This window comes from Petromyzon marinus, chromosome 12, assembly GCF_048934315.1.
Source record: "Petromyzon marinus isolate PM22_M1 ecotype Great Lakes invasive population chromosome 12, UKy_Petmar_22M1.pri1.0, whole genome shotgun sequence".
Lineage (NCBI taxonomy): Eukaryota > Metazoa > Chordata > Hyperoartia > Petromyzontiformes > Petromyzontidae > Petromyzon > Petromyzon marinus.
The window spans coordinates 12,310,361-12,336,748 of record NC_133678.1 but is presented as its reverse complement, the minus strand read 5'-3'; the positions used below and the strand labels follow the sequence as shown (position 1 = coordinate 12,336,748).

The window sequence follows — 26,388 nt, the reverse complement described above, 5'->3', positions numbered from 1 at the left end:
GGCCCAAGGGAGCCGGGGAGAGGCACGGGTCTCGAAGGAGCTGCCACGCCTTGGTCATCAGCAGTCGCTGATCAGGAGTTGGTAACGGGGCGCTGCTTGCATGAGCAGCCGCATCGTTGGAAACGATGCAAGCAGTGGTGGCTCAATATTTTGGTGGGGGTGGTACTGGCACCGCGACAGTGGTGTGAGTGGGGGGTGCATGAGGAAGGTTCCTTGTCCCCAGCATCAGAACGTCTAGGCTATGGCTGCAACCATTCCATGATGCGATGCCAACAGCACCCTGGGTCTCGAGGTAGCGAGATATGAACTCCCTCCCCTGGTAGGTTATTTAAACTATAAAGCCACATTACTAACACGCAAATAACCTCGTGATGTTGTAGCTGCTCTCTCGCTGGATCAGCAGTTCCACTGCTGGGTTATTTTTGCCGCCTGAGGACGACTGCTTGTGTTGCGATCGAAATGTCGTAATATATTATTTTTTATTTTATTAAATTTTTCTACCTACGTGACTTTACCGAAAGAACCAAAGAGTATAAAGCCCTGCTCTAAACTATACATCTCTGCTCTAAACTATAAATCTCTGCTCTAAACTATAAAGCCCTGCTCTAAACTATAAATCTCTGCTCTAAACTATAAAACCCTGCTCTAAACTATAAATCTCTGCTCTAAACTATAAAGCCCTGCTTTAAACTATAAATCTCTGCTTAAAACTATAAAGCCTTGCTCTAAACTATAAATCTCTGCTCTAAACTATAAAGCCCTGCTCTAAACTATAAATCTCTGCTCTAAACTATAAAACCCTGCTCTAAACTATAAATCTCTGCTCTCAACTATAAAGTCCTGCTTTAAACTATAAATCTCTGCTTAAAACTATAAAGCCTTGCTCTAAACTATAAATCTCTGCTCTAAACTATAAATCTCTGCTCTAAGCTATAAATCTCTGCTCTAAACTATAAATCTCTGCTTTAAACTATAAATCTCTGCTCTAAACTACAAATCTCTGCTTTAAACTATAAATCTCTGCTCTAAACTATAAATCTCTGCTTTAAACTATAAATCTCTGCTCTAAACTATAAATCTCTGCTCTAAACTATAAATCTCTGCTCTAAACTATAACGCCCTGCTTTAAACTATAAATCTCTGCTTTAAACTATAACGCCTTGCTCTAAACTATAAATCTCTGCTTTAAACTATAAATCTCTGCTCTAAACTATAAATCTCTGCTCTAAACTATAAATCTCTGCTTTAAACTATAAATCTCTGCTCTAAACTATAAATCTCTGTTCTAAACTATAAAGCCCTGCTCTAAACTATAAATCTCTGCTCTAAACTATAAAACCCTGCTCTAAACTATAAATCTCTGCTCTAAACTATAAAGCCCTGCTTTAAACTATAAATCTCTGCTTAAAACTATAAAGCCTTGCTCTAAACTATAAATCTCTGCTCTAAACTATAAATCTCTGCTATAAACTATAAAGCCCTGCTCTAAACTATAAATCTCTGCTTTATACTATAAATCTCTGCTCTAAACTATAAATCTCTGCTCTAAACTATAAATCTCTGCTTTAAACTATAAATCTCTGCTTTAAACTATAAAGCCCTGCTTTAAACTATAAATCTCTGCTCTAAACTATAAATCTCTGCTTTAAACTATAAAGCCTTGCTCTGAACTCTAAGGCCCTGCTCTAAACTATAAAGCCTTGCTCTAAACTATAAACCTCTGCTATAAACTATAAAATCTCTGCTCTAAACTATAAATCTCTGCTCTAAACAATAAATCTCTGCTATAAACTATAAATCTCTGCTTTAAACTATAAATCTCTGCTCTAAACTATAAATCTCTGCTTTAAACTATAAATCTCTCCTCTAAACTATAAATCTCTGCTCTAAATTATAAATCTCTGCTTTAAACTATAAATCTCTGCTCTAAACTATAAATCTCTGCTCTAAACTATAAATCTCCGCTTTAAACTATAAAGCCTTACTCTTAACTATAAATCCCTGCTCTAAACTATAAAGCCTTGCTCTAAACTATAAACCTCTGCTATAAACTATAAATCTCTGCTCTAAACTATAAAGCCCTGCTTTAAACTATAAATCTCTGCTTAAAACTATAAAACCTTGCTCTAAACTATAAATCTCTGCTCTAAACTATAAATCTCTGCTATAAACTATAAAGCCCTGCTCTAAACTATAAATCTCTGCTTTATACTATAAATCTCTGCTCTAAACTATAAATCTCTGCTCTAAACTATAAATCTCTGCTTTAAACTATAAATCTCTGCTTTAAACTATAAAGCCCTGCTTTAAACTATAAATCTCTGCTCTAAACTATAAAGCCTTACTCTTAACTATAAATCCCTGCTCTAAACTATAAAGCCTTGCTCTAAACTATAAACCTCTGCTATAAACTATAAATCTCTGCTCTAAACTATAAATCTCTGCTATAAACTATAAATCTCTCCTCTAAACTATAAATCTCTGCTCTAAATTATAAATCTCTGCTTTAAACTATAAATCTCTGCTCTAAACTATAAATCTCTGCTCTAAACTATAAATCTCCGCTTTAAACTATAAAGCCTTACTCTTAACTATAAATCCCTGCTCTAAACTATAAAGCCTTGCTCTAAACTATAAACCTCTGCTATAAACTATAAATCTCTGCTCTAAACTATAAAGCCCTGCTTTAAACTATAAATCTCTGCTTAAAACTATAAAACCTTGCTCTAAACTATAAATCTCTGCTCTAAACTATAAATCTCTGCTATAAACTATAAAGCCCTGCTCTAAACTATAAATCTCTGCTTTATACTATAAATCTCTGCTCTAAACTATAAATCTCTGCTCTAAACTATAAATCTCTGCTTTAAACTATAAATCTCTGCTTTAAACTATAAAGCCCTGCTTTAAACTATAAATCTCTGCTCTAAACTATAAATCTTTGCTCTAAACTATAAATCTCTGCTTTAAACTATAAATCTCTGCTCTAAACTATAAATCTCTGCTCTAAACTATAAATCTCTGCTTTAAACTATAAAGCCTTGCTCTGAACTCTAAGGCCCTGCTCTAAACTATAAAGCCTTGCTCTAAACTATAAACCTCTGCTATAAACTATAAAATCTCTGCTCTAAACTATAAATCTCTGCTCTAAACAATAAATCTCTGCTATAAACTATAAATCTCTGCTTTAAACTATAAATCTCTGCTCTAAACTATAAATCTCTGCTTTAAACTATAAATCTCTCCTCTAAACTATAAATCTCTGCTCTAAATTATAAATCTCTGCTTTAAACTATAAATCTCTGCTCTAAACTATAAATCTCTGCTCTAAACTATAAATCTCCGCTTTAAACTATAAAGCCTTAGTCTTAACTATAAATCCCTGCTCTAAACTATAAAGCCTTGCTCTAAACTATAAACCTCTGCTATAAACTATAAATCTCTGCTCTAAACTATAAATCTCTGCTCTAAACAATAAATCTCTGCTATAAACTATAAATCTCTACTTTAAACTATAAATCTCTGCTCTAAACTATAAATCTCTGCTCTAAACTATAAATCTATGCTCTAAACTATAAATCTCTGCTCTAAACTATAAACCTCTGCTATAAACTATAAATCTCTGCTCTAAACTATAAATCTTTGCTCTAAACTATAAATCTCTGCTCTAAACTATAAATCTCTGCTTTAAACTATAAATCTCTGCTCTAAACTATAAAGACCTGCTTTAAACTATAAATCTCTGCTCTCAACTATAAATCTCTGCTTTGAACTATAAATCTCTGCTCTAAACTATAAACCTTTGTTATAAACTATAAATCTCTGCTCTAAACTATAAATCTCTGCTCTAAACTATAAAGCCCTGCTTTAAACTATAAATCTCTGCTTAAAACTATAAAACATTGCTCTAAACTATAAATCTCTGCTTTAAACTATAAATCTCTGCTCTAAACTATAAATCTCTGCTTAAAACTATAAATCTCTGCTCTAGCGGTGTTGTCGCCGCTATGAGGTGCACCTCCCACTACACATCCGGCGTCTTGAGACACGGCTCGGATTCGCAATCTCTATAAATGCAAATGTCATTAATAATTGGAACCCATACCTCTCCAAAGAATTCCAGGTCAGGTATGCACCACTGCGCATGGAATTTCTTATTACTACACGTGCGTGTATTCTACATCTATATACGGCATATATGTAGATCACGCGAGAGTTCATTGAGACAAACAACCTCTTACATCCAAGACAGACCAGGGGTAAAAATAATTACAAATGCTTTTGTTTTTGTTAAACCGTATTGTAAGAGAGCAAAGAAACAGGACACAAGATAACTGCGTCGATGATGAGCGGAGAGACACACTCGGTGTGCATCGTGCAATGCACAAATTTCCATCCTTAAAAACGTGGGCAGGCGTTCAACGTTGACAAGCGTGTGGGGGGGGGGGGGGGGTAGACGTGGGGGAGGGGGGGGGCTCCTAAGTGGCAGGCGTACTAGAAGTTGTGGGCAGTTAAGGGGGGTGGAGAGGATACATCTACCATTTTTGTTGACTTCCCCCGCCCTCCCCAGCCTTTTACCAAGCGGTAGACGACCAGCGTGGTGAAGTATGGTCAAATAACCTCGGGTGTAAAAGCGTAGCTTTGGGGAGGCACTCAATCCGGCAGTGGGCTGAGGGACGGACTGTCCGTGAGCACGTTTCCTTCGGACTGCTTTTTGTGTTCAGTTTGTTGTCTTTCCCACGCACCTCCGACTAGCGCGGTTGGCTACGCGCAGCGCGAAATACGTCCAACGCACATACACGTTGGACCAATATTAACTCATTGTTCGAGCGATAACTATAAAGTATTCAATTGTAGCACAAGGCAAATGCGTGATGACACAAGGCACATTCGCAATGGTGGTATGAGAATAGGTTTGACCGTTTCTGGCGATAAGCCAGGCGTTTAAGATGTTCAAACACCGAAACATAAACCTTTTGCAAGGAGTCACAACGGTGGTGTTGGCACAAACATTCGCATTTAAAGTAAATAAGGAAATAAACTCACGGATCACAAAGGGTTGGAATAAAAACACAACTCACCGTTCGTCACTAAGATTCCCCGCTTGGAGTTCAACACGAAGTCGTGATTTCTTAAGTTCCTGGTAACTGAGGGCAAAGTGGGGGGGGGAAATCAGAACGATCCACGTATCAATCGCTCGACAGTGCAGAAATCGAACGAGTAACGAAAGGTAACAGCGCACAAAACCGGAGTGCCTTTTACCTGAAACGAGCAATTGGGGCGGTGCTCAATTCCATTGGTAGCCATGAGCAAGTGTTGGACAATTCCACATTCCTGTGGCAGGGGCCAGTCTACCAAAAGGACAACCACGACTGAAGGAAAAAATATCCAAAAACTCATTCAGATTATTGGAAAAATGTAAATAAACTGTGCTATGGCTATTTATTAGATACCGGTTTCCCCAGGGACATTTATTTTTCCTATTAATATAATGTTTTCAATGAAGATGAGCTAAACTGTAAACGAAACTATTTTTTTTTATTTTACCAGCTAAGGCCCACTAGAGCTCTATTTTAATCAGAAGCAACCCATCCACAAACGATGGCTCAATAAAGTGGCTTATCATGTGGATATTTACGGCAGCCAAGTACACTAAATGTGTGCTTCTAAATGTGGAGGGAAAAACCGGAGGACCAGGAGAAAAATCCACGCCACCACGGAGAGAGAGACACACGCAAACTCCAAATATACAACAGCAGGCGTCAGGGTCAGGCTCGAACCCACGACCTCCTGCATACCAGGCGAGGTAGTTAACATCTCACCAAGTCTCTCGATCGAAGGAAATCCTTGCGATAACAATGCTGAACGTTACAGCATTGTCATCGCATTATTCTTGTGGTTTTTCTTAACCCACAACCACCTTCAAATTGCGAATGCAAAAGTATCCAATCGGTGAGCGTGCCGGTAAAAACAACAACAACAACAACTCACCAGTTGCGAGCAACATGCAGAGCGCCACGGCAGCCGTAGCGACGAGCGCGCGTCTCAACGGCAGCATCTCTCTCGTGAACGGCAGCAGCAGCATCATCTCGACGCGTTCCCGACGACTTTCAACAACTCTGGCGCTCGCCTGACGAGGCTGGTCGCAATTACCGGCGAATCGTCGCGGCACTCGAATTGTGAATCATGTTGTGGGTTTTACCCTTCCGACACATCGCCGGTGTGCTGAAGCAGTAACGAATTGGCACGTTTTGTTCAAGGTGACGAACCTCACTAATTGGCTGTATCGGGTGGTGGCGGGTTTAACGACGCGTTTATATCTTCCGTCACCCCCCACCCCCCCCCCCCCCCCCAAAAAAAAGCCTCCAATATGAACCGTAACCTTGTAATTATTCGCAGCTCTGCACAAACATAATTGGGAGCTGCATCGAGACTGCAGGAGGAAATCAGTGTAGCTATGAAGCTGCTATTTTCCCCCCACACAGATGTCCAGTCTGGGCAGCTCAGAGCGCACGCGGGGGTCCCCTGGCTTCGACTGCCGGACGCTCACAACGCCGCGGGGTTGGTGGGGGGGGAGGTGGGCGGCGGCGGTCTCCGCCTCGCAGCGACCGTGGCACGCGGGCGCGGCTCCACACAAGCGACGTTCCCAGCGCCCCTGCCCCACTCTCGGTGGCTCCCCACGACGTCCGTGGGCCCTCTCGTCACGGCAATGGCCCCACAGTTCCGCGACGCACGGCCACAGCGCAACCGGCTCCGCTGCGCGTGCCCAGAGCGAACAGCTGATGCACACGGGGTGTGCGTGTATACAGCGAGGGAAAAAAAGTATTTGATCCCCTGCTGATTTTGTACAGTTTGCCCACTGACAAAGAAATGATCAGTGTATCATTTTAATGGTAGGTTTATTTGAATAGTGAGAGACAGAATAACAACAAAAACATCCAGCAAAACGCACGTCAAAAATGTTATAAATTGATTTGCATTTTAATGAGGGAAATAAGTATTTGACCCCCTCTCAATCAGAAAGATTTCTGGCTCCCAAGTGTCTTTTATACAGGTAACGAGCTGAGATTAGGAGCACACTCTTAAAGGGAGTGATCCTAATCTCAGCTTGTTACCTGTATAAAAGGCACCTGTCCACAGAAGCAATCAATCAATCAGATTCCAAACTCTCCACCATGGCCAAGACCAAAGAGCTCTCCAAGGATGTCAGGGACAAAAAGGCTGGAATGGGCTACAAGACTATTGCCAAGCAGCTTGGTGAGAAGGTGACAACAGTTGGTGCGATTATTCGCAAATGGAAGAAACACAAAATCACTGTCAATCTCCCTCGGCCTGGGGCTCCATGCAAGATATCACCTCGTGGAGTTGCAATGATCATGAGAACGGTGAGGAATCAGCCCAGAACTACACGGGAGGATGTTGTCAATGATCTCACGGCAGCTGGGACCATAGTCACCAAGAAAACAATTGGTAAAACACTACGCCGTGAAGGACTGAAATCCTGCAGCGCCCGCAAGGTCCCCCTGCTCAAGAAAGCACATATACATGCCCGTCTGAAGTTTGCCAATGAACATCTGAATGATTAAGAGGACAACTGGGTGAAAGTGTTGTGGTCAGATGAGACCAAAATGGAGCTCTTTCGCATCAACTCAACTCGCCGTGTTTGGAGGAGGAGGAATGCTGCCTATGACCCCAAGAACACCATCCCCACCGTCAAACATGGAAGTGGAAACATTATCCTTTGGGGGTGTTTTTCTGCTAAGGGGACAGGACAACTTCACCGCATCAAAGGAACGATGGACGGGGCCATGTACCGTCAAATCTTGGGTGAGAACCTCCTTCCCTCAGCCAGGGCATTGAAAATGGGTCGTGGATGGGTATTCCAGCATGACAATGGCCCAAAACACATGGCCAAGGCAACAAAGGAGTGGCTCAAGAAGAAGCACATTAAGGTCCTGGAGTGGCCTAGCCAGTCTCCAGACCTTAATCCCATAGAAAATCTGTGGAGGGAGCTGAAGGTTCGAGTTGCCAAACGTCAGCCTCGAAACCTTAATGACTGCAAAGAGGAGTGGGACAAAATCCCTCCTGAGATGTGTGCAAACCTGGTGGCCAACTACAAGAAACCTCTGACCTCTGTGATTGCTAACAAGGGTTTTGCCACCAAGTACTAAGTCATGTTTTGCAGAGGGGTCAAATACTTATTTCCCTCATTAAAATGCAAATCAATTTATAACATTTTTGACATGCGTTTTTCTGGATTTTGTTGTTGTTATTCTATCTCTCACTGTTCAAATAAACCTACCATTAAAATTATAGACTGATCATTTATTTGTCAGTGGACAAACGTACAAAATCAGCAGGGGATCAAATACTTTTTTCCCTCACTGTATGTATGTGTGTATGTGTGTGTATGGGGAGCGGTAGTGTAGCGGTTAGCGTGCTGCGCTACGAACCTGGTGACCCAGGGTCGATTTCCGCTCACAGCCAACACCAGTGACGATTATCTGAACCGGTCCTGGGCCTCTCCTAGGTCGACTCAGCCTCAAATGAGTACCTGGTGCGTTGTGTAAGCATTGTCACTAGGGAGACAAAGGCGGTCGGGCGTGGTGCTGGCCACCCACCCCCTCGTGTACCGTTGCGGCCTTCACAGGTGCTCGCTAACAGCACTTGCCCTTAGAGTCTGTTAAAGCTATATGGGGGATCTTTGTCTTTGTCTTATGTATGCGTGCGTGCGTATAAAAGCTTGCCGAATACACCGAGCACAAACGGAACATTTCAGAGTGCACCCATGTTCAAACAAGCATTGGGCGATGCCCATATCCAATGGTGGTTCTGAAATTCCACATTCACATGGCGCGTCGATGAAGTCACCGCCAAACGGTGCAAAACCTCGCTGGGGTGTGTTTATTTTACTGACCCCCCCAGTGGATGACGCCTGTGATGATGACGATGGAGATGGGTGGTGGTGGTGGTGATTTTCTTTAGAACTGCTTCTCGTGTTTTCATTTGCTGTACTTGCCCCGCATCTCCGATTCGCGTGGTTGGCTATGGAAGGTGCTAAAGAAGTTCAACGTACATTCAGCGTACACGCGGGGATGGTATTAACCCATCCAAGCACCATCCAGGCTCCAACCTTGCTTAGTTTTTGAGCAGTGTCAGATGATTTGTCCAGGCCAGCTCCAGGCAACACAGCTCCCCCGGCGGCTCAACAGCCCGCAAAGAAGTAGACAAACGCAGACTAAAGAAGCAGGCGCTTGGGCAAGTCTCTTCGAATATGCAAATAATATATGAAACTGTGCTTTATTGGTCATTATTACAATAAAATTACGATGTTACACCAACGATCGGGACATTAATTCGAGCAGACCTTAATCTGAGTGTTAAATGCTTATGCGAAACAAAACAAAAATAGAAAATATTTGCAATTGAACAGTTTCAAAGCGTATTTCTTTTCCTCTCTGTTTCAAGTGTGTCAGTTATTCAACTGGTATAAAACGCCATCACAAAACGTCTCAGCACGAAGTTACCATTATGAATCATGACGGCATGCAGCTTCACAGATCATGACAGCAGCATTCCAGAGTAGTGGATCAATGTCATACACACAGGCAAAAAACGGGCTGAAAACAACGACAAAAAACCCAACGACGACATTTCAAGTTAAACGACCGTGTGTCTTCGGATTATGTAATCATTGAAAAATGCAAAACTGGCAAAACATTGATTTGGTCATTTCGAATCTTACACGCAAATACCGCTGTCACTCGGTACCGAGGACCATTCCTTAACCAAATTAGGACTTCATTTGTCCAAATGTAACTCATTTTAATTTTGGCACAAACGCCATGGGTGACATTTGCTGAAGATGTGTGCAACCATCAGAACCTCCTACCAACAGCAGAGCCAATCTGGCAGCCCTGGAGCAAACCACGGTGGGATCTCTCCCCCCCGGTGTCTCATTATTTAAGATCGATGAGGGTGGGTGGCACAGGGAGCATGAGTCATGGATAGGTCCGTTTTTATTTACAATTTGTTATGGGGGCAGTAGCGGCTGCAACGTGTTACGAACCTGGTGACCCGAGTTAGATTCCCTGCCTACAGCTAACGTCAGTGGATTAGGGTGATACGAAGAACCACTGGTTTCACACAATTCAACCCGCACTGCCCAGCCTGGTGAAGTATGGCCAAACAAACTCTCACGATCTCTACGGTGCGCGGCTGTCTTCATCCATCAGTGGATTGCCAAAGGGCTGCAAATTATTATTCACAAATGTTGTAGTGCGCGCGTGTATCGCGGCTGAAACAGCCACTTATTGGTGGGAAAACTGGAGTTTGGAAAAAAAGGGAAGTCTCTTTTGCACGAGAGATCTGTGGCGATTGCTGGGATTTTCCTCATGGCTTTAGTCTTGAGCATTCTCTGATGACTTTTGGTTCCCAAGAGGCCCCCATTTAAAAAAAAAAATCAACGATCGCCGACGTCCCCATTGGCCGGATGGCCCAGCAGTCGGTCAGGGAGCCACTTTACACAACAGGTCACCAGTTGCATTCACCACCCCCCCCCCCCCCCCCAGCTAATTTCTGCAGACAATTAACCAAATCTTTCGCCATCTGCTGTAGAATGCATGTGAAAAGACCCTGTGACAACAATTCTTCCAAGAGCAAACATGCCAGGCCCCGGGATTAATATCGGCCGCGTCGGCGACACGGCAACAAAAGAAATATTTCCACGCCCGGCACACCACCCACATCCGAAACACCCTCTCGCTATAGCTGTGGCTAACAAGTTGCAGGCCATACCCCGTGACCCGGAAAATATTCCGTGACAAATTTTAAAAGCCCCAGCCCGGGCGTCGTTCCCACAAACCCCCTAGGTAATATTGAACTTTCAGGGGTAAAGGCGCAGCACTGCAATGGCTCTCTCACGCCACTGCTGGCGGAAGGGTCCTCTCCGCTCGAAGGAGCCGCTTCACCTTGACATTTGGTCTACTCTTCCACGCCGGCCAGAAACGTCTACGAAGAGGTGGGAGTGCCCACGGTTTGACCCCACCACACGCGACCTGCCGGTCGACTGGCAGTGGTGGTGACTGTTTACACCGCTGCGTGGGCACGAGGCGGTGTGGATGGGGAGTTTAGGAAACTTGCGCCCTTGTTTGAACTGCCACTTTGGAAAATTAAAATCTAACCGGCCACCTCTGGATTGCCAGTCCAGTTTTCTGCAACTGTGATGATATACGATCGTTATGTTAAAGTAGTGTTAAACAGTATTCATAATTTTCATAATCAAGGTTTTTGGGTTAGATCGCGTTATTTATGAATGTGTCGTAACCCTCCACCACCCGACACGGCCAATCAGCAAAAAAAAGTGTCACGTTGACAAAAGACAATTAGTTCACTACTTTAGCCCACCGGTGTGTTGAAGAGTGAATCCACAACATTTACAGTTTGAATACGACGTTTCGCTGGTAATTACATCCAGCATCATCGGGCAATTCGCCAGAATGGTAAAGCCCTCACTTGCTCTCGGTCTTAAATAGAGCAGCAGTATTATTATTATATTAATGGAATTTATGAAATTGTCCCCTTAAGTTTGCCCCCTCTCTCTCTTCACATTTCTCCGCTCGATATCGTGAAAAGTTGAACAAGCACAGCATCAGCGACAATGACCAAAAATAAAACCATCGTACACTTTTTTTTTTAAAAAGCGTTTGGCATATGCATTACGTAGTACCGCTGTCGTGCACGTGCCCTGGTACAGAACCCATTTGGCTGCACCGCACATGAGCAACGCGTGTCGCGCCGCTCGGCAGGTCACGTTTAAATAAAGGCACAATGTAAGTGATGCTTTCACAGAGCGCGACAGCAGCCTGGCGGTGCCTGCTTGGGCCGCTCGACGGCACAGAGCACAGAGCCACCGCGCCGGCTGCGGCGGAGCTGCCGAGTGGGCAGGCAGTGCAACTTACTGCACGGGGGGGGGGGGGGGCACGTCCCTCGAGAGGCCCTCGGGGTGCCAGGCTACAAAGGGTCGGGGAAACTCGACGGGCGGGCAGGCGGGCGGGCGGGGGTCCCATTTTATTCCTTGCACGAGTGCCCATGGCCCAACCACGCTATGCCATGCACAACCCCCGACACATCCCATGATAAGATTCAACACTGAGCTGCGAAGAGATTGATTTGGCTCGGTGGTTTTATGAAGCGCATTTCCCCGCCGCGCGGGTGACACGCACGCGCCCCGCTCTCCGTCGTTCACCAATCTCCCGCAGGCCTGACCGGGTGCATGACGCGACGCCTCCCACGTGTTTTCCCGCACCTCCGGATTAGCACGGTTTGGCTTACGTGCGACGCGAAAAGACGTTCAGCGTACGTGTACGTGCGTGCCTACGTGCGCACGCGTTGGTTGGTGAACGTGGACTGCGGGATCCACCGAGGGGAATCTACACATTGTGCATCTCCTACGAATAGACTCTTGCAAAAGTGACACATTCTGTGCGACTGCCACAGGTCCTGTATTCTAAGCTCAGCAACTACGCAACAAGAGATACATCGGTTGACATTCTTCGCTTTGTCCGAATGCCTACACTGACAAGTGGAGTGGTGGTACGGTACTTAGCATACTGCGCTAAGAACCCGGTGACCTGAGTTTGATTCCCAGCCACAGCTAACATCAGCGGCGAATGATATCTGATCATGGCCTGCTCCCAGGCCACGGCTAACAGCAGTGGTGAAAATCTGAACTGGTCCTGAGGCTCCCTCTTCACCAAGCCACCCTGACCAGCGTGGTGAAGTATGGCCAAACAACCTCCGTGACCGACTCGGCATGAGGAGGCCTTCATGCAGCAGTGGATTGATAAAGGGCTGCGCATTACACTTATTTCAATACTTGTCTACAATGTCTGCATTTCAAATGTAATAAAAATATATTTTTTATATTTGGGATAATTTGGGGAGTCTACCATTTCACCGAAACGATATTCCATCAATCCCACGGTCCGTTCGGCAAAATTAGGAATTCAATGAATACATAATCATGGAAATGTTCGAATGCAGTGTAAGAACTTGAGTTGCAGGATTTCCCAACCAAAGAGGTTCTGAATTATCTTCCTTCGAAGTGCACGGTTTAGAGCCCTAAGTAACATGCACACGATGGATAACGTTGAACGTCATTGTCGTGGCTTCACGAGGGCGTGGGCTGTGAAATGAGCCACATAACCGAAGCATCCTCTCCTTGCGCTGGCCTCTGCCTTGCGACGTCCCATATTCTAAATCCATTGAACGTTTTACGCGAATAGAAGAATACCAGGGAACGGTAAAGCCCTGGCATTTTTCTGCCGAAGCCACTGCTGCCAGAATAGCGTCCTCTCAAGGGAGCTCTACAAAGCTCCCTCTGGCTCCAGGGAGCCCTCTTCTAGACCAGGGGTCGGCAATCTGCGGCTCCGGAGCCGCAATGCGGCTCCTTACGGACTGCTTCGTGATGTGATCAGTGCCGGATTATCCTAGCAGCAAAAGGAGCTACGTATGCTACGGGCACCGCACTCTCAAGGGCTTTTGCGCTAAATGCTTTCCAGCTATCAATTCCGGTTTCAGTGATTCTGCACCGGCTCTATGACTATAGTACTACATTGCCTTTAACTTTTATGAACGACTGGGTGTTTAAGGTTAGCGAATTGTCGTATTTTCTGGCTGTATAGCAAATGCAAAAATACAATAAGTTTACTATGCAAATAAAAAAATGTGTCTTAAACATCTATTTATTTATTTATTTATTATTTGGGGCCCCTTTATAACATATGCTACAGGCCCCGCACGAGCTCAATCCGGCACTGGACGCAATGTAAGAACTGTACGTGTGCTTTCACGTGCAATGCAGCTCTTATACTGGTAGGAACGAAGTTGTAAACTGAGTGTACCAGCCTGCAATAGATTAATGTGTCCGTCCGTCCGTCCCCTTTCAATACTTTAACGAAGTGAAATCTCGTGCTGTTGGGGTGTAAAAATAAAATTGCGCAAAATTCCAACGTTCCTACCAGCCCACCCTACAGGGACCTGTTAATAAAGAGTTTTGCACCGAATTCGAAAAAAAAGTGATCTTCTTGTTATGTTGGTCACCTTGATAGAACCGCTTGTTGGGTTTACTTTGTTGTCCTGTCTCCCGCACGGCTGGCTACGTGCGGTGCGAGAGAAGTTCAACAGACAGTACATACCGACACTTGACCGCACCGCGCGCGACTTGCCGATCGACTGTCCCCCGAGATGTTCACGTTTACACCGCTGGGTGGGCCAGAGGTGGTGATGGGGAGGGGTGAGGGGAGGGGATTTAAGAAACTTGCGTCGTTGTTTCAGCCGCACGCCGGGAGATCGAAGCGGCGACCTCTGAATCCCATTGCACTCACCGTCACACCACGGCAGCATCTCTTACGTTATTATGGGGCCCTATATCCAAGGTGATTTCGCTGGCCGATCCAGCCATTTACTTCGTAGCAGAAGCTTAGCATGCCTGACAGATGCTGTTAAAGAAGGAGTGACTCTACATTTCCGGAGATCGCAATTGATTAAAACCCACACCATGGAAAATTTATTAAAATTTCACCAACCTCAGATGAAGTACCTTGAGGATTATCTCACACGAGCAGCACTGCTGCAATTTCCAATTTCCATTCAAATGTGTAAAACACACAAAACAGCCTTCATTGGATTTACAAAAAGAGACATTCTTCTTTGTTAAAAAAATGTATTTTTCAAATCTCTGTATATCAAGTGCCTTCTCGTGGATATGATGTGAATTGCCACGCCCCCCAAAAATGACAGGTTTTATACACAACCCCCACCCTTTCTCTTCCAGAAATGTGCGCTTTTGTTTCAAAGTACAGTCGTCAATTTGTTTAAACCCGCACGCACTTCAGGCCACGTGCTTCAGCTTCTCAGGCTTTTGTTCGTCGGTCGGTCGATGATTCTCAAAATCGTCGCTCACCGCTGGCCACGATGGCAAACGAGCGCCACCCGCTCCCACGCCCGTTGGTCGGAACGTCGGTGTGGCGTCCCGGTTTAAAGCATCGTTCATCTTCCTCACCCTCAGCCTCGCCCTCCCCTCGCCCCTCATCTCCGCGACGTTTCATTTGCGATAATCAGCTCTGAAAAAATACTCCAGCGCGGTGTCTTTGCGCGTACGACACGTTCAAGTGCAATCGACGCCGTGACGTGGGAGCGTGCACGCAAGAGGCGTGCGGGACAACAATCTAGTTGCTCGCTGTCCAGCACGACCGTTACCCTAACCCTGGCACAATTATAGACATTTTGTTCCTCATAAATGTATATCTGGCGAATAATATGGGTCTTGTGCACAAAAAGGAAATGCACTATTGTTTGGGAATTGTGGAGTTTACGTGCAAGCTATTGTCCAATATGAATAACTGGCGTGAAAAGTTGTATTTCGTAGATTTGTGTTGCATGAGGTTGTTGCTCTCAACCCTTGAAAGCGGGATCGTGAAAAGTGGAATTCCCAGGCTGTGGTTCCTGAAGGTTCGAACTTTGGGAAAAAATGGGTCTGCGTCAAGGCCACAATTTGCCCCATGAACTCAACCGTAGAAAATACGATCCCTGCTGCTTGCATGCAGGGTTTCGTTTAAGGCTTATGAACTCGGCTACAAAATCCCCAAGCCAGCCCAGAGCTCTGGAAACTCACTCATGGGAGTCATGTTAAATTGATTCTTTGATTAACGCGGATTCTGGTTCTGTTGGCATTGAGGTGAGCGATGGCTCCATGGTGTCCGGAATGTGAAACCCACAATATTGCCCTAAAACAATAGCACATTAAAAAAGCACACCTCCAGTGTTTTGTACTGAAGCTGGCAGCGTTTCATTGCAAAATCTCTCCCCAACCCCAACAAATTACCCATTCTATCATTCTCATGAATCCACAAAAATGTCTTTTGGCAGCATGGCAAATACGCAAAACAACTTGACCGCTGGATGCCTCTCTCTCTCTCTCTCCCACCCTCCAACTGTACCATCCCCGTCATAGGAACGAGGAATGGAGCGTCTCCTCGGCGGAGGCGGTCCGGAGGTGAGTCCTCCCGGGGCTGCTCCACGCTCGGACGGCGGTGTCGTCGTCGCCGATGGTGAAGGTCACCTGCTCCCCTCCCATCGGCCGCCCGGCCGCCTCTCCCGCCCGGTCACTGTCCCCAGCGCCGAAGAGGCGCGTCGTGTCCCTCCACGCCGTGTAGGCGTCCTCGGCGCCCACGCTCTCGTCCAGCTCGCTCACCGTGTGGAGCAGCAGCGGCATCTCGGAGCCGCCCAGCAGCTTGGCGTAGCACGCCACGGCGAGCTCCGGCGACTCGCCCGGCGCCCGCCCATCCGACGAGAGGAAGTCACCGGCCGCCGCGAAGCCCGGCGGGAACACGAGCTTCGACGCCGGCGGAGGAGGCTCGGGGCTGGGGCACAGAGGGCCCTGCAAGGAGAGGCGCGGCGTGCTCACGTCCGAGTCCGGCTCGCCCGGCGACCCCCCGCGCGGCTCCGTCGCGCCCCCCGCCGCCGCCATCGCTGCCGCCTGCAGGAGCTGCTGCAGCTGCAGCTGCTGCTGCTGCTGCTGGCCGGCGCAGCGGGCGCCGTGGGCGACGGCGGTGGGGGAGCTCCCGAAGGCGGGCGAGGAGCGCACGCTGCGCGTGGCCAGCGAGCCGGAGGCGGTGCGGCCCGCGAGCGGCGGGAAGGCGGCGTCCAGCTGGCTCAGCGAGCACGAGAAGTCCTCGACGCTCGGCTGGTGCTCGAGCACGTGGCTGCCGACGCTGGAGGAGCGCGAGATGGTGGTGCGCACGAACGGCAGCCCCACGGGGCTGTGCGAGTCCGGGGTGGCCACCGAGAGGCCTTGGCTCAGAGACTGGCGGTAGAACTCGATGAGGAAGTCGAGCTTCTTCTCGATGGACTGCACCTTCAGGAAGAGCAACAGACGCACGCGTGTGGCCTGGTCAGGACTGGTCGGGACTGGTCAGTCATGATCACCTGGCATGTGCACGCTTGCGTGTAGTGGGTGGGTGTTGCATCTGCCAGTAGTCATCTCAGTCAGTCAACCCATGGCACCTCGGTCTGTTCCATGACCTCCTACCAGCGGGCGTTCGACACTTCATGTGGCCTTATAGTTCATATAGCCTGGCACGAGCGCCGTGGTGATGCCACCTCCACTTCGTGGCAAATCACGGTTGTTGTTGTTGTTCTTGGTGTGTGTACACGCGTGTAGTGGGGGGTGTGTTGGGTCAAATTCATTATTTGGAAAACCACATTACAACACCGCCCCCTACTGGCACATTGATGTATAAACAGACATTTGTACATCCAAGTCGTTCATCTTACCTATAAAAGGCATTATTTGTCTGTCTGTGTGTGTTCGCACGCTTGCGAGGATTTGGCTCTCAAACGGTGGGGTTTACTAAAAAAAAATACAGCCAGGTACCACACCGTAAGCCTGTGGTGAGCAAGCGCTATTCCTTTTTCCAAACCTCAACTTTAAAGTAGTTAAATTCCCGATTTATTGCGATTTCTCTTTATTTGTTTATTACGCGCGCTCGACCATACCAACTCACATGCCTTCGGTGGGGTGAGAGGGACATTTTCTTTCGCAGTTAAAAATGCTATTAAAATACATAAAACGCTCAAGTAAATTCTTCACAGTGTGATGTCTTCTCCCCCCCCCCCCCCCACCTTGATGCGTGCACTTACTACTATACAGTCGGTAGATGCTACCACTATTAGGCCGTAGATATTACTGCAGAGTGGGCGGGGGGATCGTGGCTGGGGTGGGGGGGGTGAGGGGTAGCGGCCCAGCCTGCCAAGATGCCACCTTGGCCGGCTGGGCAATCTAGGCGAGGCCCGGGGCTCAGCACGGGACTAGGCCTCACCAGGGCAATGTTGAGTACTCTTTTCTTGCTTCTTTCGCTAAACTCACGTTTATAAAAAAAAACCTATTATTTAAATGATCACCTTGCAAATATTACATTAATAATGTTTGTGTGCAGACAACTAATATTTATATTTCTTTCGCTAAACTCACGTACATAGAAAGCTTTTATTTTAATAATAGCCCAGAAATGTGTGTAACGCGCGTGACGTCACTCCACATGCCGTACCCCCATCCGTAATTAATAATAAAATAATCATGAACGGGTGGATTTTTACACTGACGCAGAAGGTCGAGCGGAAAGATATATTTATTTTGCAAAGTCGCTTCAAATATCACGTTTCTTTATTGAAAGTGAATCAAATAAATAACTCTACGCAGACTTTTTTTACAGTGACGGTAAAAAAATAAATATACGCAGCACAGTGCTACATCAGTACGTGACGTCACTGCAAAAGTGCCCCGCCCCCCCCGTCATTACTATCATAAGAATTTTCTTTAAGCAAATTGGCTTTAAATTTGACGTTTTTTAATTTAAAGTTAATCAAATAAATAATTATACGCAGCAACAAAGTATATTTGGTGTATTAATCTATTTCTTCAGCACTTTAAACAAAAGGTAAGTCTAATTTTTCCTTCTAAATTACGATCAAATATATACATTTCTCCGTGATATTCCAGACATTGTATCGAATTCAAATTGATTACAACCCCAGCGAGCAAAAGCAGAACAAAATAAAGTATCAGAGCAGTGTTTTCTAACTAATTGAAGGAGAGTTAAATGCAGTGCTACAGTGACATTAAGTTACAGTGAGGGAAAAAAAGTATTTGATCCCCTGCTGATTTTGTACGTTTGCCCACTGACAAAGAAATTATCAGTCTATAATTTTAATGGTAGGTTTATTTGAACAGTGAGATACAGAATAACAACAAAAAATCCAGAAAAACGCATGTCAAAATTTTTATAAATTGATTTGCATTTTAATGAGGGAAATAAGTATTTGATCCCCTCTCAATCAGAAAGATTTCTGGCTCCCAGATGTCTTTTATACAGGTAACGAGCTGAGATTAGGAGCACACTCTTAAAGGGAGTGCTCCTAATCTCAGCTTGTTACCTGTATAAAAGACACCTGTCCACAGAAGCAATCAATCAGATTCCAAACTCTCCAACATGGCCAAGACTAAAGAGCTCTCCAAGGATGTCAGGGACAAGATTGTAGACCTACACAAGGCTGGAATGGGCTACAAGACCATTGCCAAGCAGCTTGGTGGGAAGGTGACAACAGTTGGTGCGATTATTCGCAAATGGAAGAAATACAAAAGAACTGTCAATATCCCTCGGCCTGGGGCTCCATGCAAGATCTCACCTCGTGGAGTTGCAATGATCATGAGAACGGTGAGGAATCAGCCCAGAACTACACGGGAGGATCTTGTCAATGATCTCAAGGCAGCTGGGACCATAGTCACCAAGAAAACAATTGGTAACACACTATACCGTGAAGGACTGAAATCCTGCAGCGCCTGCAAGGTCCCCCTGCTCAAGAAAGCACATACACATGCCCTTCTGAAGTTTTCTAATGAACATCTGAATGATTCAGAGGACAACTGGGTGAAAGTGTTGTGGTCAGATGAGACCAAAATGGAGCTCTTTCGCATCAACTCAACTCGCCGTGTTTGGAGGAGGAGGAATGCTGCCTATGACCCCAAGAACACCATCCCCACCGTCAAACATGGAGGTGGAAACATTATGCTTTGGAGGTGTTTTCTGCTAAGGGGACAGGACAACTTCACCGCATCAAAGGGACGATGGACGGGGCCATGTACCGTCAAATCTTGGGTGAGAACCTCCTTCCCTCAGCCAGGGCATTGAAAATGGGTCGTGGATGGGTATTTCAGTATGACAATGACCCAAAACACACGGCCAAGGCAACAAAGGAGTGGCTCAAGAAGAAGCACATTAAGGTCCTGGAGTGGCCTAGCCAGTCTCCAGACCTTAATCCCATAGAAAATCTGTGGAAGGAGCTGAAGGTTCGAGTTGCCAAACGTCAGCCTCGAAACCTTAATGACTTGGAGAAGATTTTCAAAGAGGAGTGGGACAAAATCCCCCCTGAGATGTGTGCAAACCTGGTGGCCAACTACAAGAAACGTCTGACCTCTGTGATTGCCAACAAGGATTTTGCCACCAAGTACTAAGTCATGTTTTGCAGAGGGGTCAAATACTTATTTCCCTCATTAAAATGCAAATCAACTTATAACATTTTTGACATGCGTTTTTCTGGATTTATGTTGTTATTCTGTCTCTCATTGTTCAAATAAACCTACCATTAAAATTATAGACTGATCATTTCTTCATCAGTGGGCAAACGTACAAAATCAGCAGGGGATCAAATATTTTTTTCCCTCACTACAGTGAGGGGTTTTATGACATAGCGTAGTGCAAGCATCACTGCCATTAATACAGTCCTGAAGTGAAATTCAGTGGAGTGTTTGATGACATCGTTTTGTGCAAGATTCACTGCAATTTCATTTACACAAGATACAATGATACTCTGCTCAATGTTTTCGTAAATATTACAGCTTCCATCCTAGGACGGTCAAAAGGCTATTTATTTAAATAATAACCTTGGGAATATAATAATATTTTTGTTTGTGTGCTGACAACTAATATTTCTAAATTTACTTGGTAAATATTACTATTATTATTAAAGTGTCTAAGTCCTGGTGTGCGTGTGAGTCGTTGTGCCTGTCTGCGACGATATTAGTGTGTGTGTACGTCCGTGTGTGTGTACGTCCGTGTATGTGTCTGTATCATTCGATGTGTGTTTGAGTCGATGTGTGTGTGTGTGTGCGTGAGTTTATATGTCTGTGTGTCAGTCGATGTGTGTGTGTTAGTCAATGTGTATGCCTGGTGCAAGTGTGTACACAACTAATATTTAACAATTAGGTTACTAAATTTTTAAATAATCACGTGTGTGTCTAAGTCTATGTGTGCGTGTGAGTCCATGTGAGTGTCTGCCTCGATGTGTGTGTGCGTGAGCCGATGTGTCTGTGTGTACGAGTCGGTGTGTGTGTGTGAGAGTCGATGTGTGTGTGTTCGTGGGTCGATGTGTGTGTTAGTCCATGTGTGTGTAAGTCCATTAGTGCGTGTGTGCGTCGATGTGTGTGTGTGGGTCGATGTGTGTGTGTGAGAGTCAATATGTGTGTGTGTCAGTCCAAGTGTGTGCGTCAGTCGATGTGTGTGTGTTGGTCCATGTGTGTGTAAGTACATGTGTGTGTGTGAGTACATGTGTGTGTGTGCGTCGATGTGTGTGTGTGTGAGTCAATGTATGTGTCTGCCACAACGTGTGTGTGTGTGTGTACCCATGTGAGTGTGTAAGTCCATTTCTTTGTGTGTCTAGGTCCGTGTGTGTGTTCGACACTTCACGTGGCCTCAAGCTGCACATCGCCTGGCATAAGCATCGTGGTGACGTCACCGCCACTTAGTGGTGAATGGCGGTTGTTGTGTGTAAGTCGATGTGTGTGAGTGCAAGTCGCTGTGTGTGTGCGTGATTCGATGTGTGTGTTAGTCAATTTGTGTCCTTGGTGTGTGTGTGTATAGACAACTGATATTTAACAATTACGTTAGTAATTTTTACTATAATAACGTGTGTGTGTAAGTCCATGTGTGTGTGTGAGTCGATGTGCGTGTCTGCGTCGATGTGTGTGTGTAAGTCGATGCGTGTGTGTGAGTGAATGTGTGTGTGTGTAAGTCGATGCGTGTGTGAGTGAATGTGTGTGTGAGTCGATATGTGAGTTTGTACGTCCATGTGTGTGTGTATAGTCGATGTGCGTAAGTCGATGTGTGTGTGCGTGAGTCGATATGTGTGTCAGTTGATGTGTGTGTGTACGTCCATGTGTGTGTGTGTATAAGTCGATATGTGTGTGTGTAGGTCTATGTGTGTGTAAGTCGATGTGTATGTCTGAGTGAATGTGTGTGTGTGAGTCGATGTGTGTGTGTGAGAGTCGATGTGTGTGTGTGTACGTCCATGTGTGTGTGTATAGTCGATGTGTGTAAGTCGATGTGTGTGTGTGTGAGTCGATATGTGTGTCAGTTGATGTGTGTGTGTGTACGTCCATGTGTGTGTGTGTATAAGTCGATATGTGTGTGTGTAGGTCTATGTGTGTGTGAGTCGATTTGTTTGTGTAACTCCATGTGTGTGTGTCTAAAGTCGATGTCTGTGTGTGTACGTCTATGTGTGTGTATGTGTAAGTAGATGTCTGTGTGTAAGTCTATGTGTGCGTGTGTATAAGTCGATGCGTGTGTGTAAGTCTATGTGTGTGTGTGAGTCGATGTGTTTATGTAAATCCATGAGTGTGCGTCTAAATTCGATGTCTGTGTGTGTACGTCTATGTGTGTGTGTAAGTAAATGTCTGTGATTGAGTCCATATGTGTCTGTGTGTGTGGAAGTCGATGTATTTGTGTGTGTGGGTCGATGTCTGTGTGTGTGTTAGTCGATATGTGTGCGTGGCTACATGTGAGTGTGTAAGTCCATTTCTTCGTGTGTGTGTGTAGGTCTATGTGTGTGTGTGAGTCGATGTGTGTGTGTGTAAGTGCAAATAAAAAACATTGTGTGTGCGTGTAAATCGATGTGTGTGGGTCGATGTATGTGTGTAAGTCAATGTGTGTGTAAGTCGATGTGTTTGTGTGTGTGTACGTCGATGTGTGTGTGAGTCCATGTGTGTGTGAGTCCATAAGTGTGTGAGTCGATATGTGCGTGTGTGAGTCGCTATGTGTATGTACGTCGATATGTCTGCATGTGTGTGGCTCTATGTGCTTGTGTGAGTCGATGTGTGTGTGTAAGTCCATGTGTGTGTGTTAGTCAATATGTGTGCGTGTGTAAGTCCATGTGTGTGTGCGTGTAAGTCGATATGTGTGTGAGTCTATGTATGTGTGCGTATGTGAGTTGATGTATGTGTGTGAGGGTCGATGTATTTGTGTGTCGATGTCTGTGTGTGTGTAAGTCGATGTGTGTGTCTTTTTCGCCTGGGCAACGCCGGGTACTTCCCGTAAGTTAGTTATAATCCACACCCACCAAGGCAGCACATATCTGTTTATTAAAAATGTTGTTTTGCATTATAATTTAAAAATATGTTGACTTCAAGGATTCGGCATCAGTTTAGGACCCACCAACCCTTACCTTCAAAGTGCTGGATCAAAAGTGTGCGCCACCGTCCTCGCTTAAGAGAAGCGAAGGCACGCACACAAAACACAAAGATCTCCCGTATAGTCATCACAGACTGTTGGGGCAAGTGCTGTCACCTACATTGAGGGAAAAAAAAGTATTTGATCCCCTGCTGATTTTGTACGTTTGCCCACTGACAAAGAAATGATCAGTCTATAATTTAAATTTTAGGTTTATTTGAACAGTGAGAGACAGAATAAAAAGAAAATCCAGAAAAACGCATGTCAAAAAATGTTATAAATTGATTTGCATTTTTATGAGGGAAATAAGTATTTGACCCCCTCTCAATCAGAAAGATTTCTGGCTCCCAGGTGTCTTTTATATAGGTAACGAGCTGAGATTAGGAGCACACTCTTAAAGGGAGTGCTCCTAATCTCAGCTTGTTAGCTGTATAAAAGACACCTGTCCACAGAAGCAATCAATCAATCAGTTTCCAAACTCTCCACCATGGCCAAGACCAAAGAGCTCTCCAAGGATATCAGGGACAAGATTGTAGACCTACACAAGGCTGGAATGGGCTACAAGACCATTGCCAAGCAGCTTGGTGAGAAGGTGACAACAGTTGGTGCGATTATTCGCAAATGGAAGAAACACAAAATAACTGTCAATCTCCCTCGGCCTGGGGGTCCATGCAAGATCTCACCTCGTGGAGTTGCAATGATCATAAGAACGGTGAGGAATCAGCCCAGAACTACACGGGAGGATCTTGTCAATGATCTCAAGGCAGCTGGGACCATAGTCACCAAGAAAACAATTGGTAACACACTACGCCGTGAAGGACTGAAGTCCTGCAGCGCCCGCAAGGTCCCCCTGCTCAAGAAAGCACATATACATGCCCGTCTGACGTTTGCCAATGAACATCTGAATGATTCAGAGGACAACTGGGTGAAAGTGTTGTGGTCAGATGAGACCAAAATGGAGCTCTTTAGCATCAACTCAACTCGCCGTGTTTGGAGGAGGAATGTTGCCTATGACCCCAAGAACACCATCCCCACCGTCAAACATGGAGGTGGAAACATTATGCTTTGGGGGTGTTTTTTTGCTAAGGGGACAGGACAACTTGACCGCATCAAAGGGACGATGGACAGGGCCATGTACCGTCAAATCTTGGGTGAGAACCTCCTTCCCTCAGCCAGGGCATTGAAAATGGGTCGTGGATGGGTATTCCAGCATGACAATGACCCAAAACACACGGCCAAGGTAACAAAGGAGTGGCTCAAGAAGAAGCACATTAAGGTCCTGGAGTGGTCTAGCCAGTCTCCAGACCTTAATCCCATAGAAAATCTGTGGAGGGAGCTGAAGGTTCGAGTTTCTAAACGTCAGTCTCAAAACCTTAATGACTTGGAGAAGATCTGCAAAGAGGAGTGGGACAAAATCCCTCCTGAGATTTGTGCAAACCTGGTGGCCAACTACAATAAACGTCTGACCTCTGTGATTGCCAACAAGGGTTTTGCCACCAAGTACTAAGTCATGTTTTGCAGAGGGGTCAAATACTTATTTCCCTCGTAAAAATGCAAATCAATTTAAAACATTTTTGACATGCGTTTTTCTGGATTTTGTTGTTGTTATTCTGTCTCTCACTGTTCAAATAAACCTACCATTAAAATTATAGACTGGTCATTTCTTTGTCAGTGGGCAAACGTACAAAATCAGCAGGGGATCAAATACTTGTTTTCCCTCACTGTATGAAGGCCGGCACACGATGGGGTGGGTAGCCAGCACCACGTTCAACCGCTCCAGGTACTCATTTGAGACTAAGTCGACGTAGCGGAGGCCAAGGGACCGGTTCAGATAACCGTCACTGCTATTGTCCGTGAGCAAATTCCGAACTCCGGTAAGTCGGGTTCGTCGCGCGGTGCGCTGACCACGATGCCACCGCTTACCCTCGCGCACAGACACACACGCAGACGACTGCCCATCGCAGAACTATCCAACGCAGCCGCTCCCTATCTCCGTGCCCTGTGGTATGGTGACGGGGGGGGATCGGCGTGTCTGTGCGTGCGCGGGACAGGTGGATGTTTACCGAGGGTATGCTGGCACGAGCCTCTGTTTCGCGGTCGGGGATGGGGGGGTCGTGTTCCCCGGCTGGCGCCCCGCAGGCCGGTATGACGGATGCTATTGTGAGCGGCTTCGCATTAATGCAGATTAGAGTCTCGCTATCTTCCGACAACTGGCGCACGGCGAAAGGTTCCTAAAAAACCCCGCGTATAAAGTTTCATTAAACCCGACCCTAGGGGCATGGCGGTGCGGCAGAGCGTTATGGAATGCGCTGGTGAGTGACAGCCTGGTTGGACTGATAAAGAGTAATCGAAGTAAAGTATAAAAAACTGAGAACGCACACACACATGCATGCGTGTGCATGTGTGTGTGTGTACAAAAGGAAAATATCCCTCGTATAAAAATACAGGGAGTTGGGGCAAGTGCTGATAGCAAGCAACTATGCAGGCCTGCGTAGGATACCAGCCAGTGGTTTAGCCAGCACCACACCCAGCCACCTTTGTCTCCCCAGTGACGATGTTTTAACACGCTGATTCAGGTACTCATATACAAGGAAAAGCTCACAGGCAGTTGAGATATTTACCACGAACGTAATCCATGGCCAGGAATCAAACTCGGCTCGCTGACCACTACGCGACTGCTCTACCACTCCCCACTAAACAATGCAAAGACAAAGATTCCCCATTTAGCCTTTAACAGACCGTTAGGACAAGTGCTGTTCACGAGCACCTATGAAGGGCGGCATGGCACACGAGAGGGGGTGTGTGGCCATCAATGCACACACTCACACATGCAGCTCACAGTACATTAAGTGATTCTTCTGTATAAAATTTTTAAGTTATGATGGGTTTCTATTTTTGCTTTTTCCCATATGCGTGCAACCTGGCAGAGATATCCCAGTGAAGAATTAGCTTTTATTTTTTGTTCAGCGTGAGCCGTAAGTGCATCTTAACGTGCCAGGACAGGGCCCTCCTGAGAAACGGCCCTGGGACTCAGATGAGGCCCTACTGCGTGGGTAAACGAGAGACTGCCGCTGTTGAGGTCACGCTGCCCGTGGGAGGATGCTTTGCCTTGCCATCAAATGACTGTGCCTCCGCCTTGCTTTGGCACAATTTGGGCTTTGCAAATCACATGCAGAGATTACCTAAAGGAAATTGAACAAAGGGAATCTAACAAATCACATCTTCGTACGTTAATGTTTCCTCTATTTCACGATGTCTTGCCAGCGGTGCTACTGACAGTGGTTACACAACGCAACTTATTCCATTATCTGCTCCAGTTATTTTC

General features: G+C 45.9%; 2 protein-coding genes across 5 annotated transcripts in view; both read right to left on the bottom strand.

The window, feature by feature from the left end:
- LOC116941563 (uncharacterized) overlaps nucleotides 1-6,340 on the bottom strand; it is a 29,140-nt gene extending 22,800 nt beyond the window's left edge. For all 3 annotated transcript variants that reach the window (XM_076066616.1, XM_032952738.2, XM_076066617.1), the window contains exons 1-2: nucleotides 5,992-6,340; nucleotides 5,082-5,147 (exon numbers count right to left, since the gene is read on the bottom strand). In XM_076066616.1, the coding sequence (XP_075922731.1) occupies nucleotides 5,082-5,147; nucleotides 5,992-6,088 (163 nt within the window). In that variant the 5' untranslated portion in view covers nucleotides 6,089-6,340. The remainder of the gene's footprint in view (nucleotides 1-5,081; nucleotides 5,148-5,991) is intronic.
- Nucleotides 6,341-9,267: 2,927 nt separating this feature from the next.
- The window catches only part of LOC116941564 (potassium voltage-gated channel subfamily KQT member 4-like), a 262,834-nt gene continuing 245,713 nt past the window's right edge, over nucleotides 9,268-26,388 (bottom strand). For both annotated transcript variants that reach the window (XM_032952741.2, XM_032952742.2), the window contains one exon: nucleotides 9,268-16,918. In XM_032952741.2, the coding sequence (XP_032808632.2) occupies nucleotides 16,010-16,918 (909 nt within the window). In that variant the 3' untranslated portion in view covers nucleotides 9,268-16,009. The remainder of the gene's footprint in view (nucleotides 16,919-26,388) is intronic.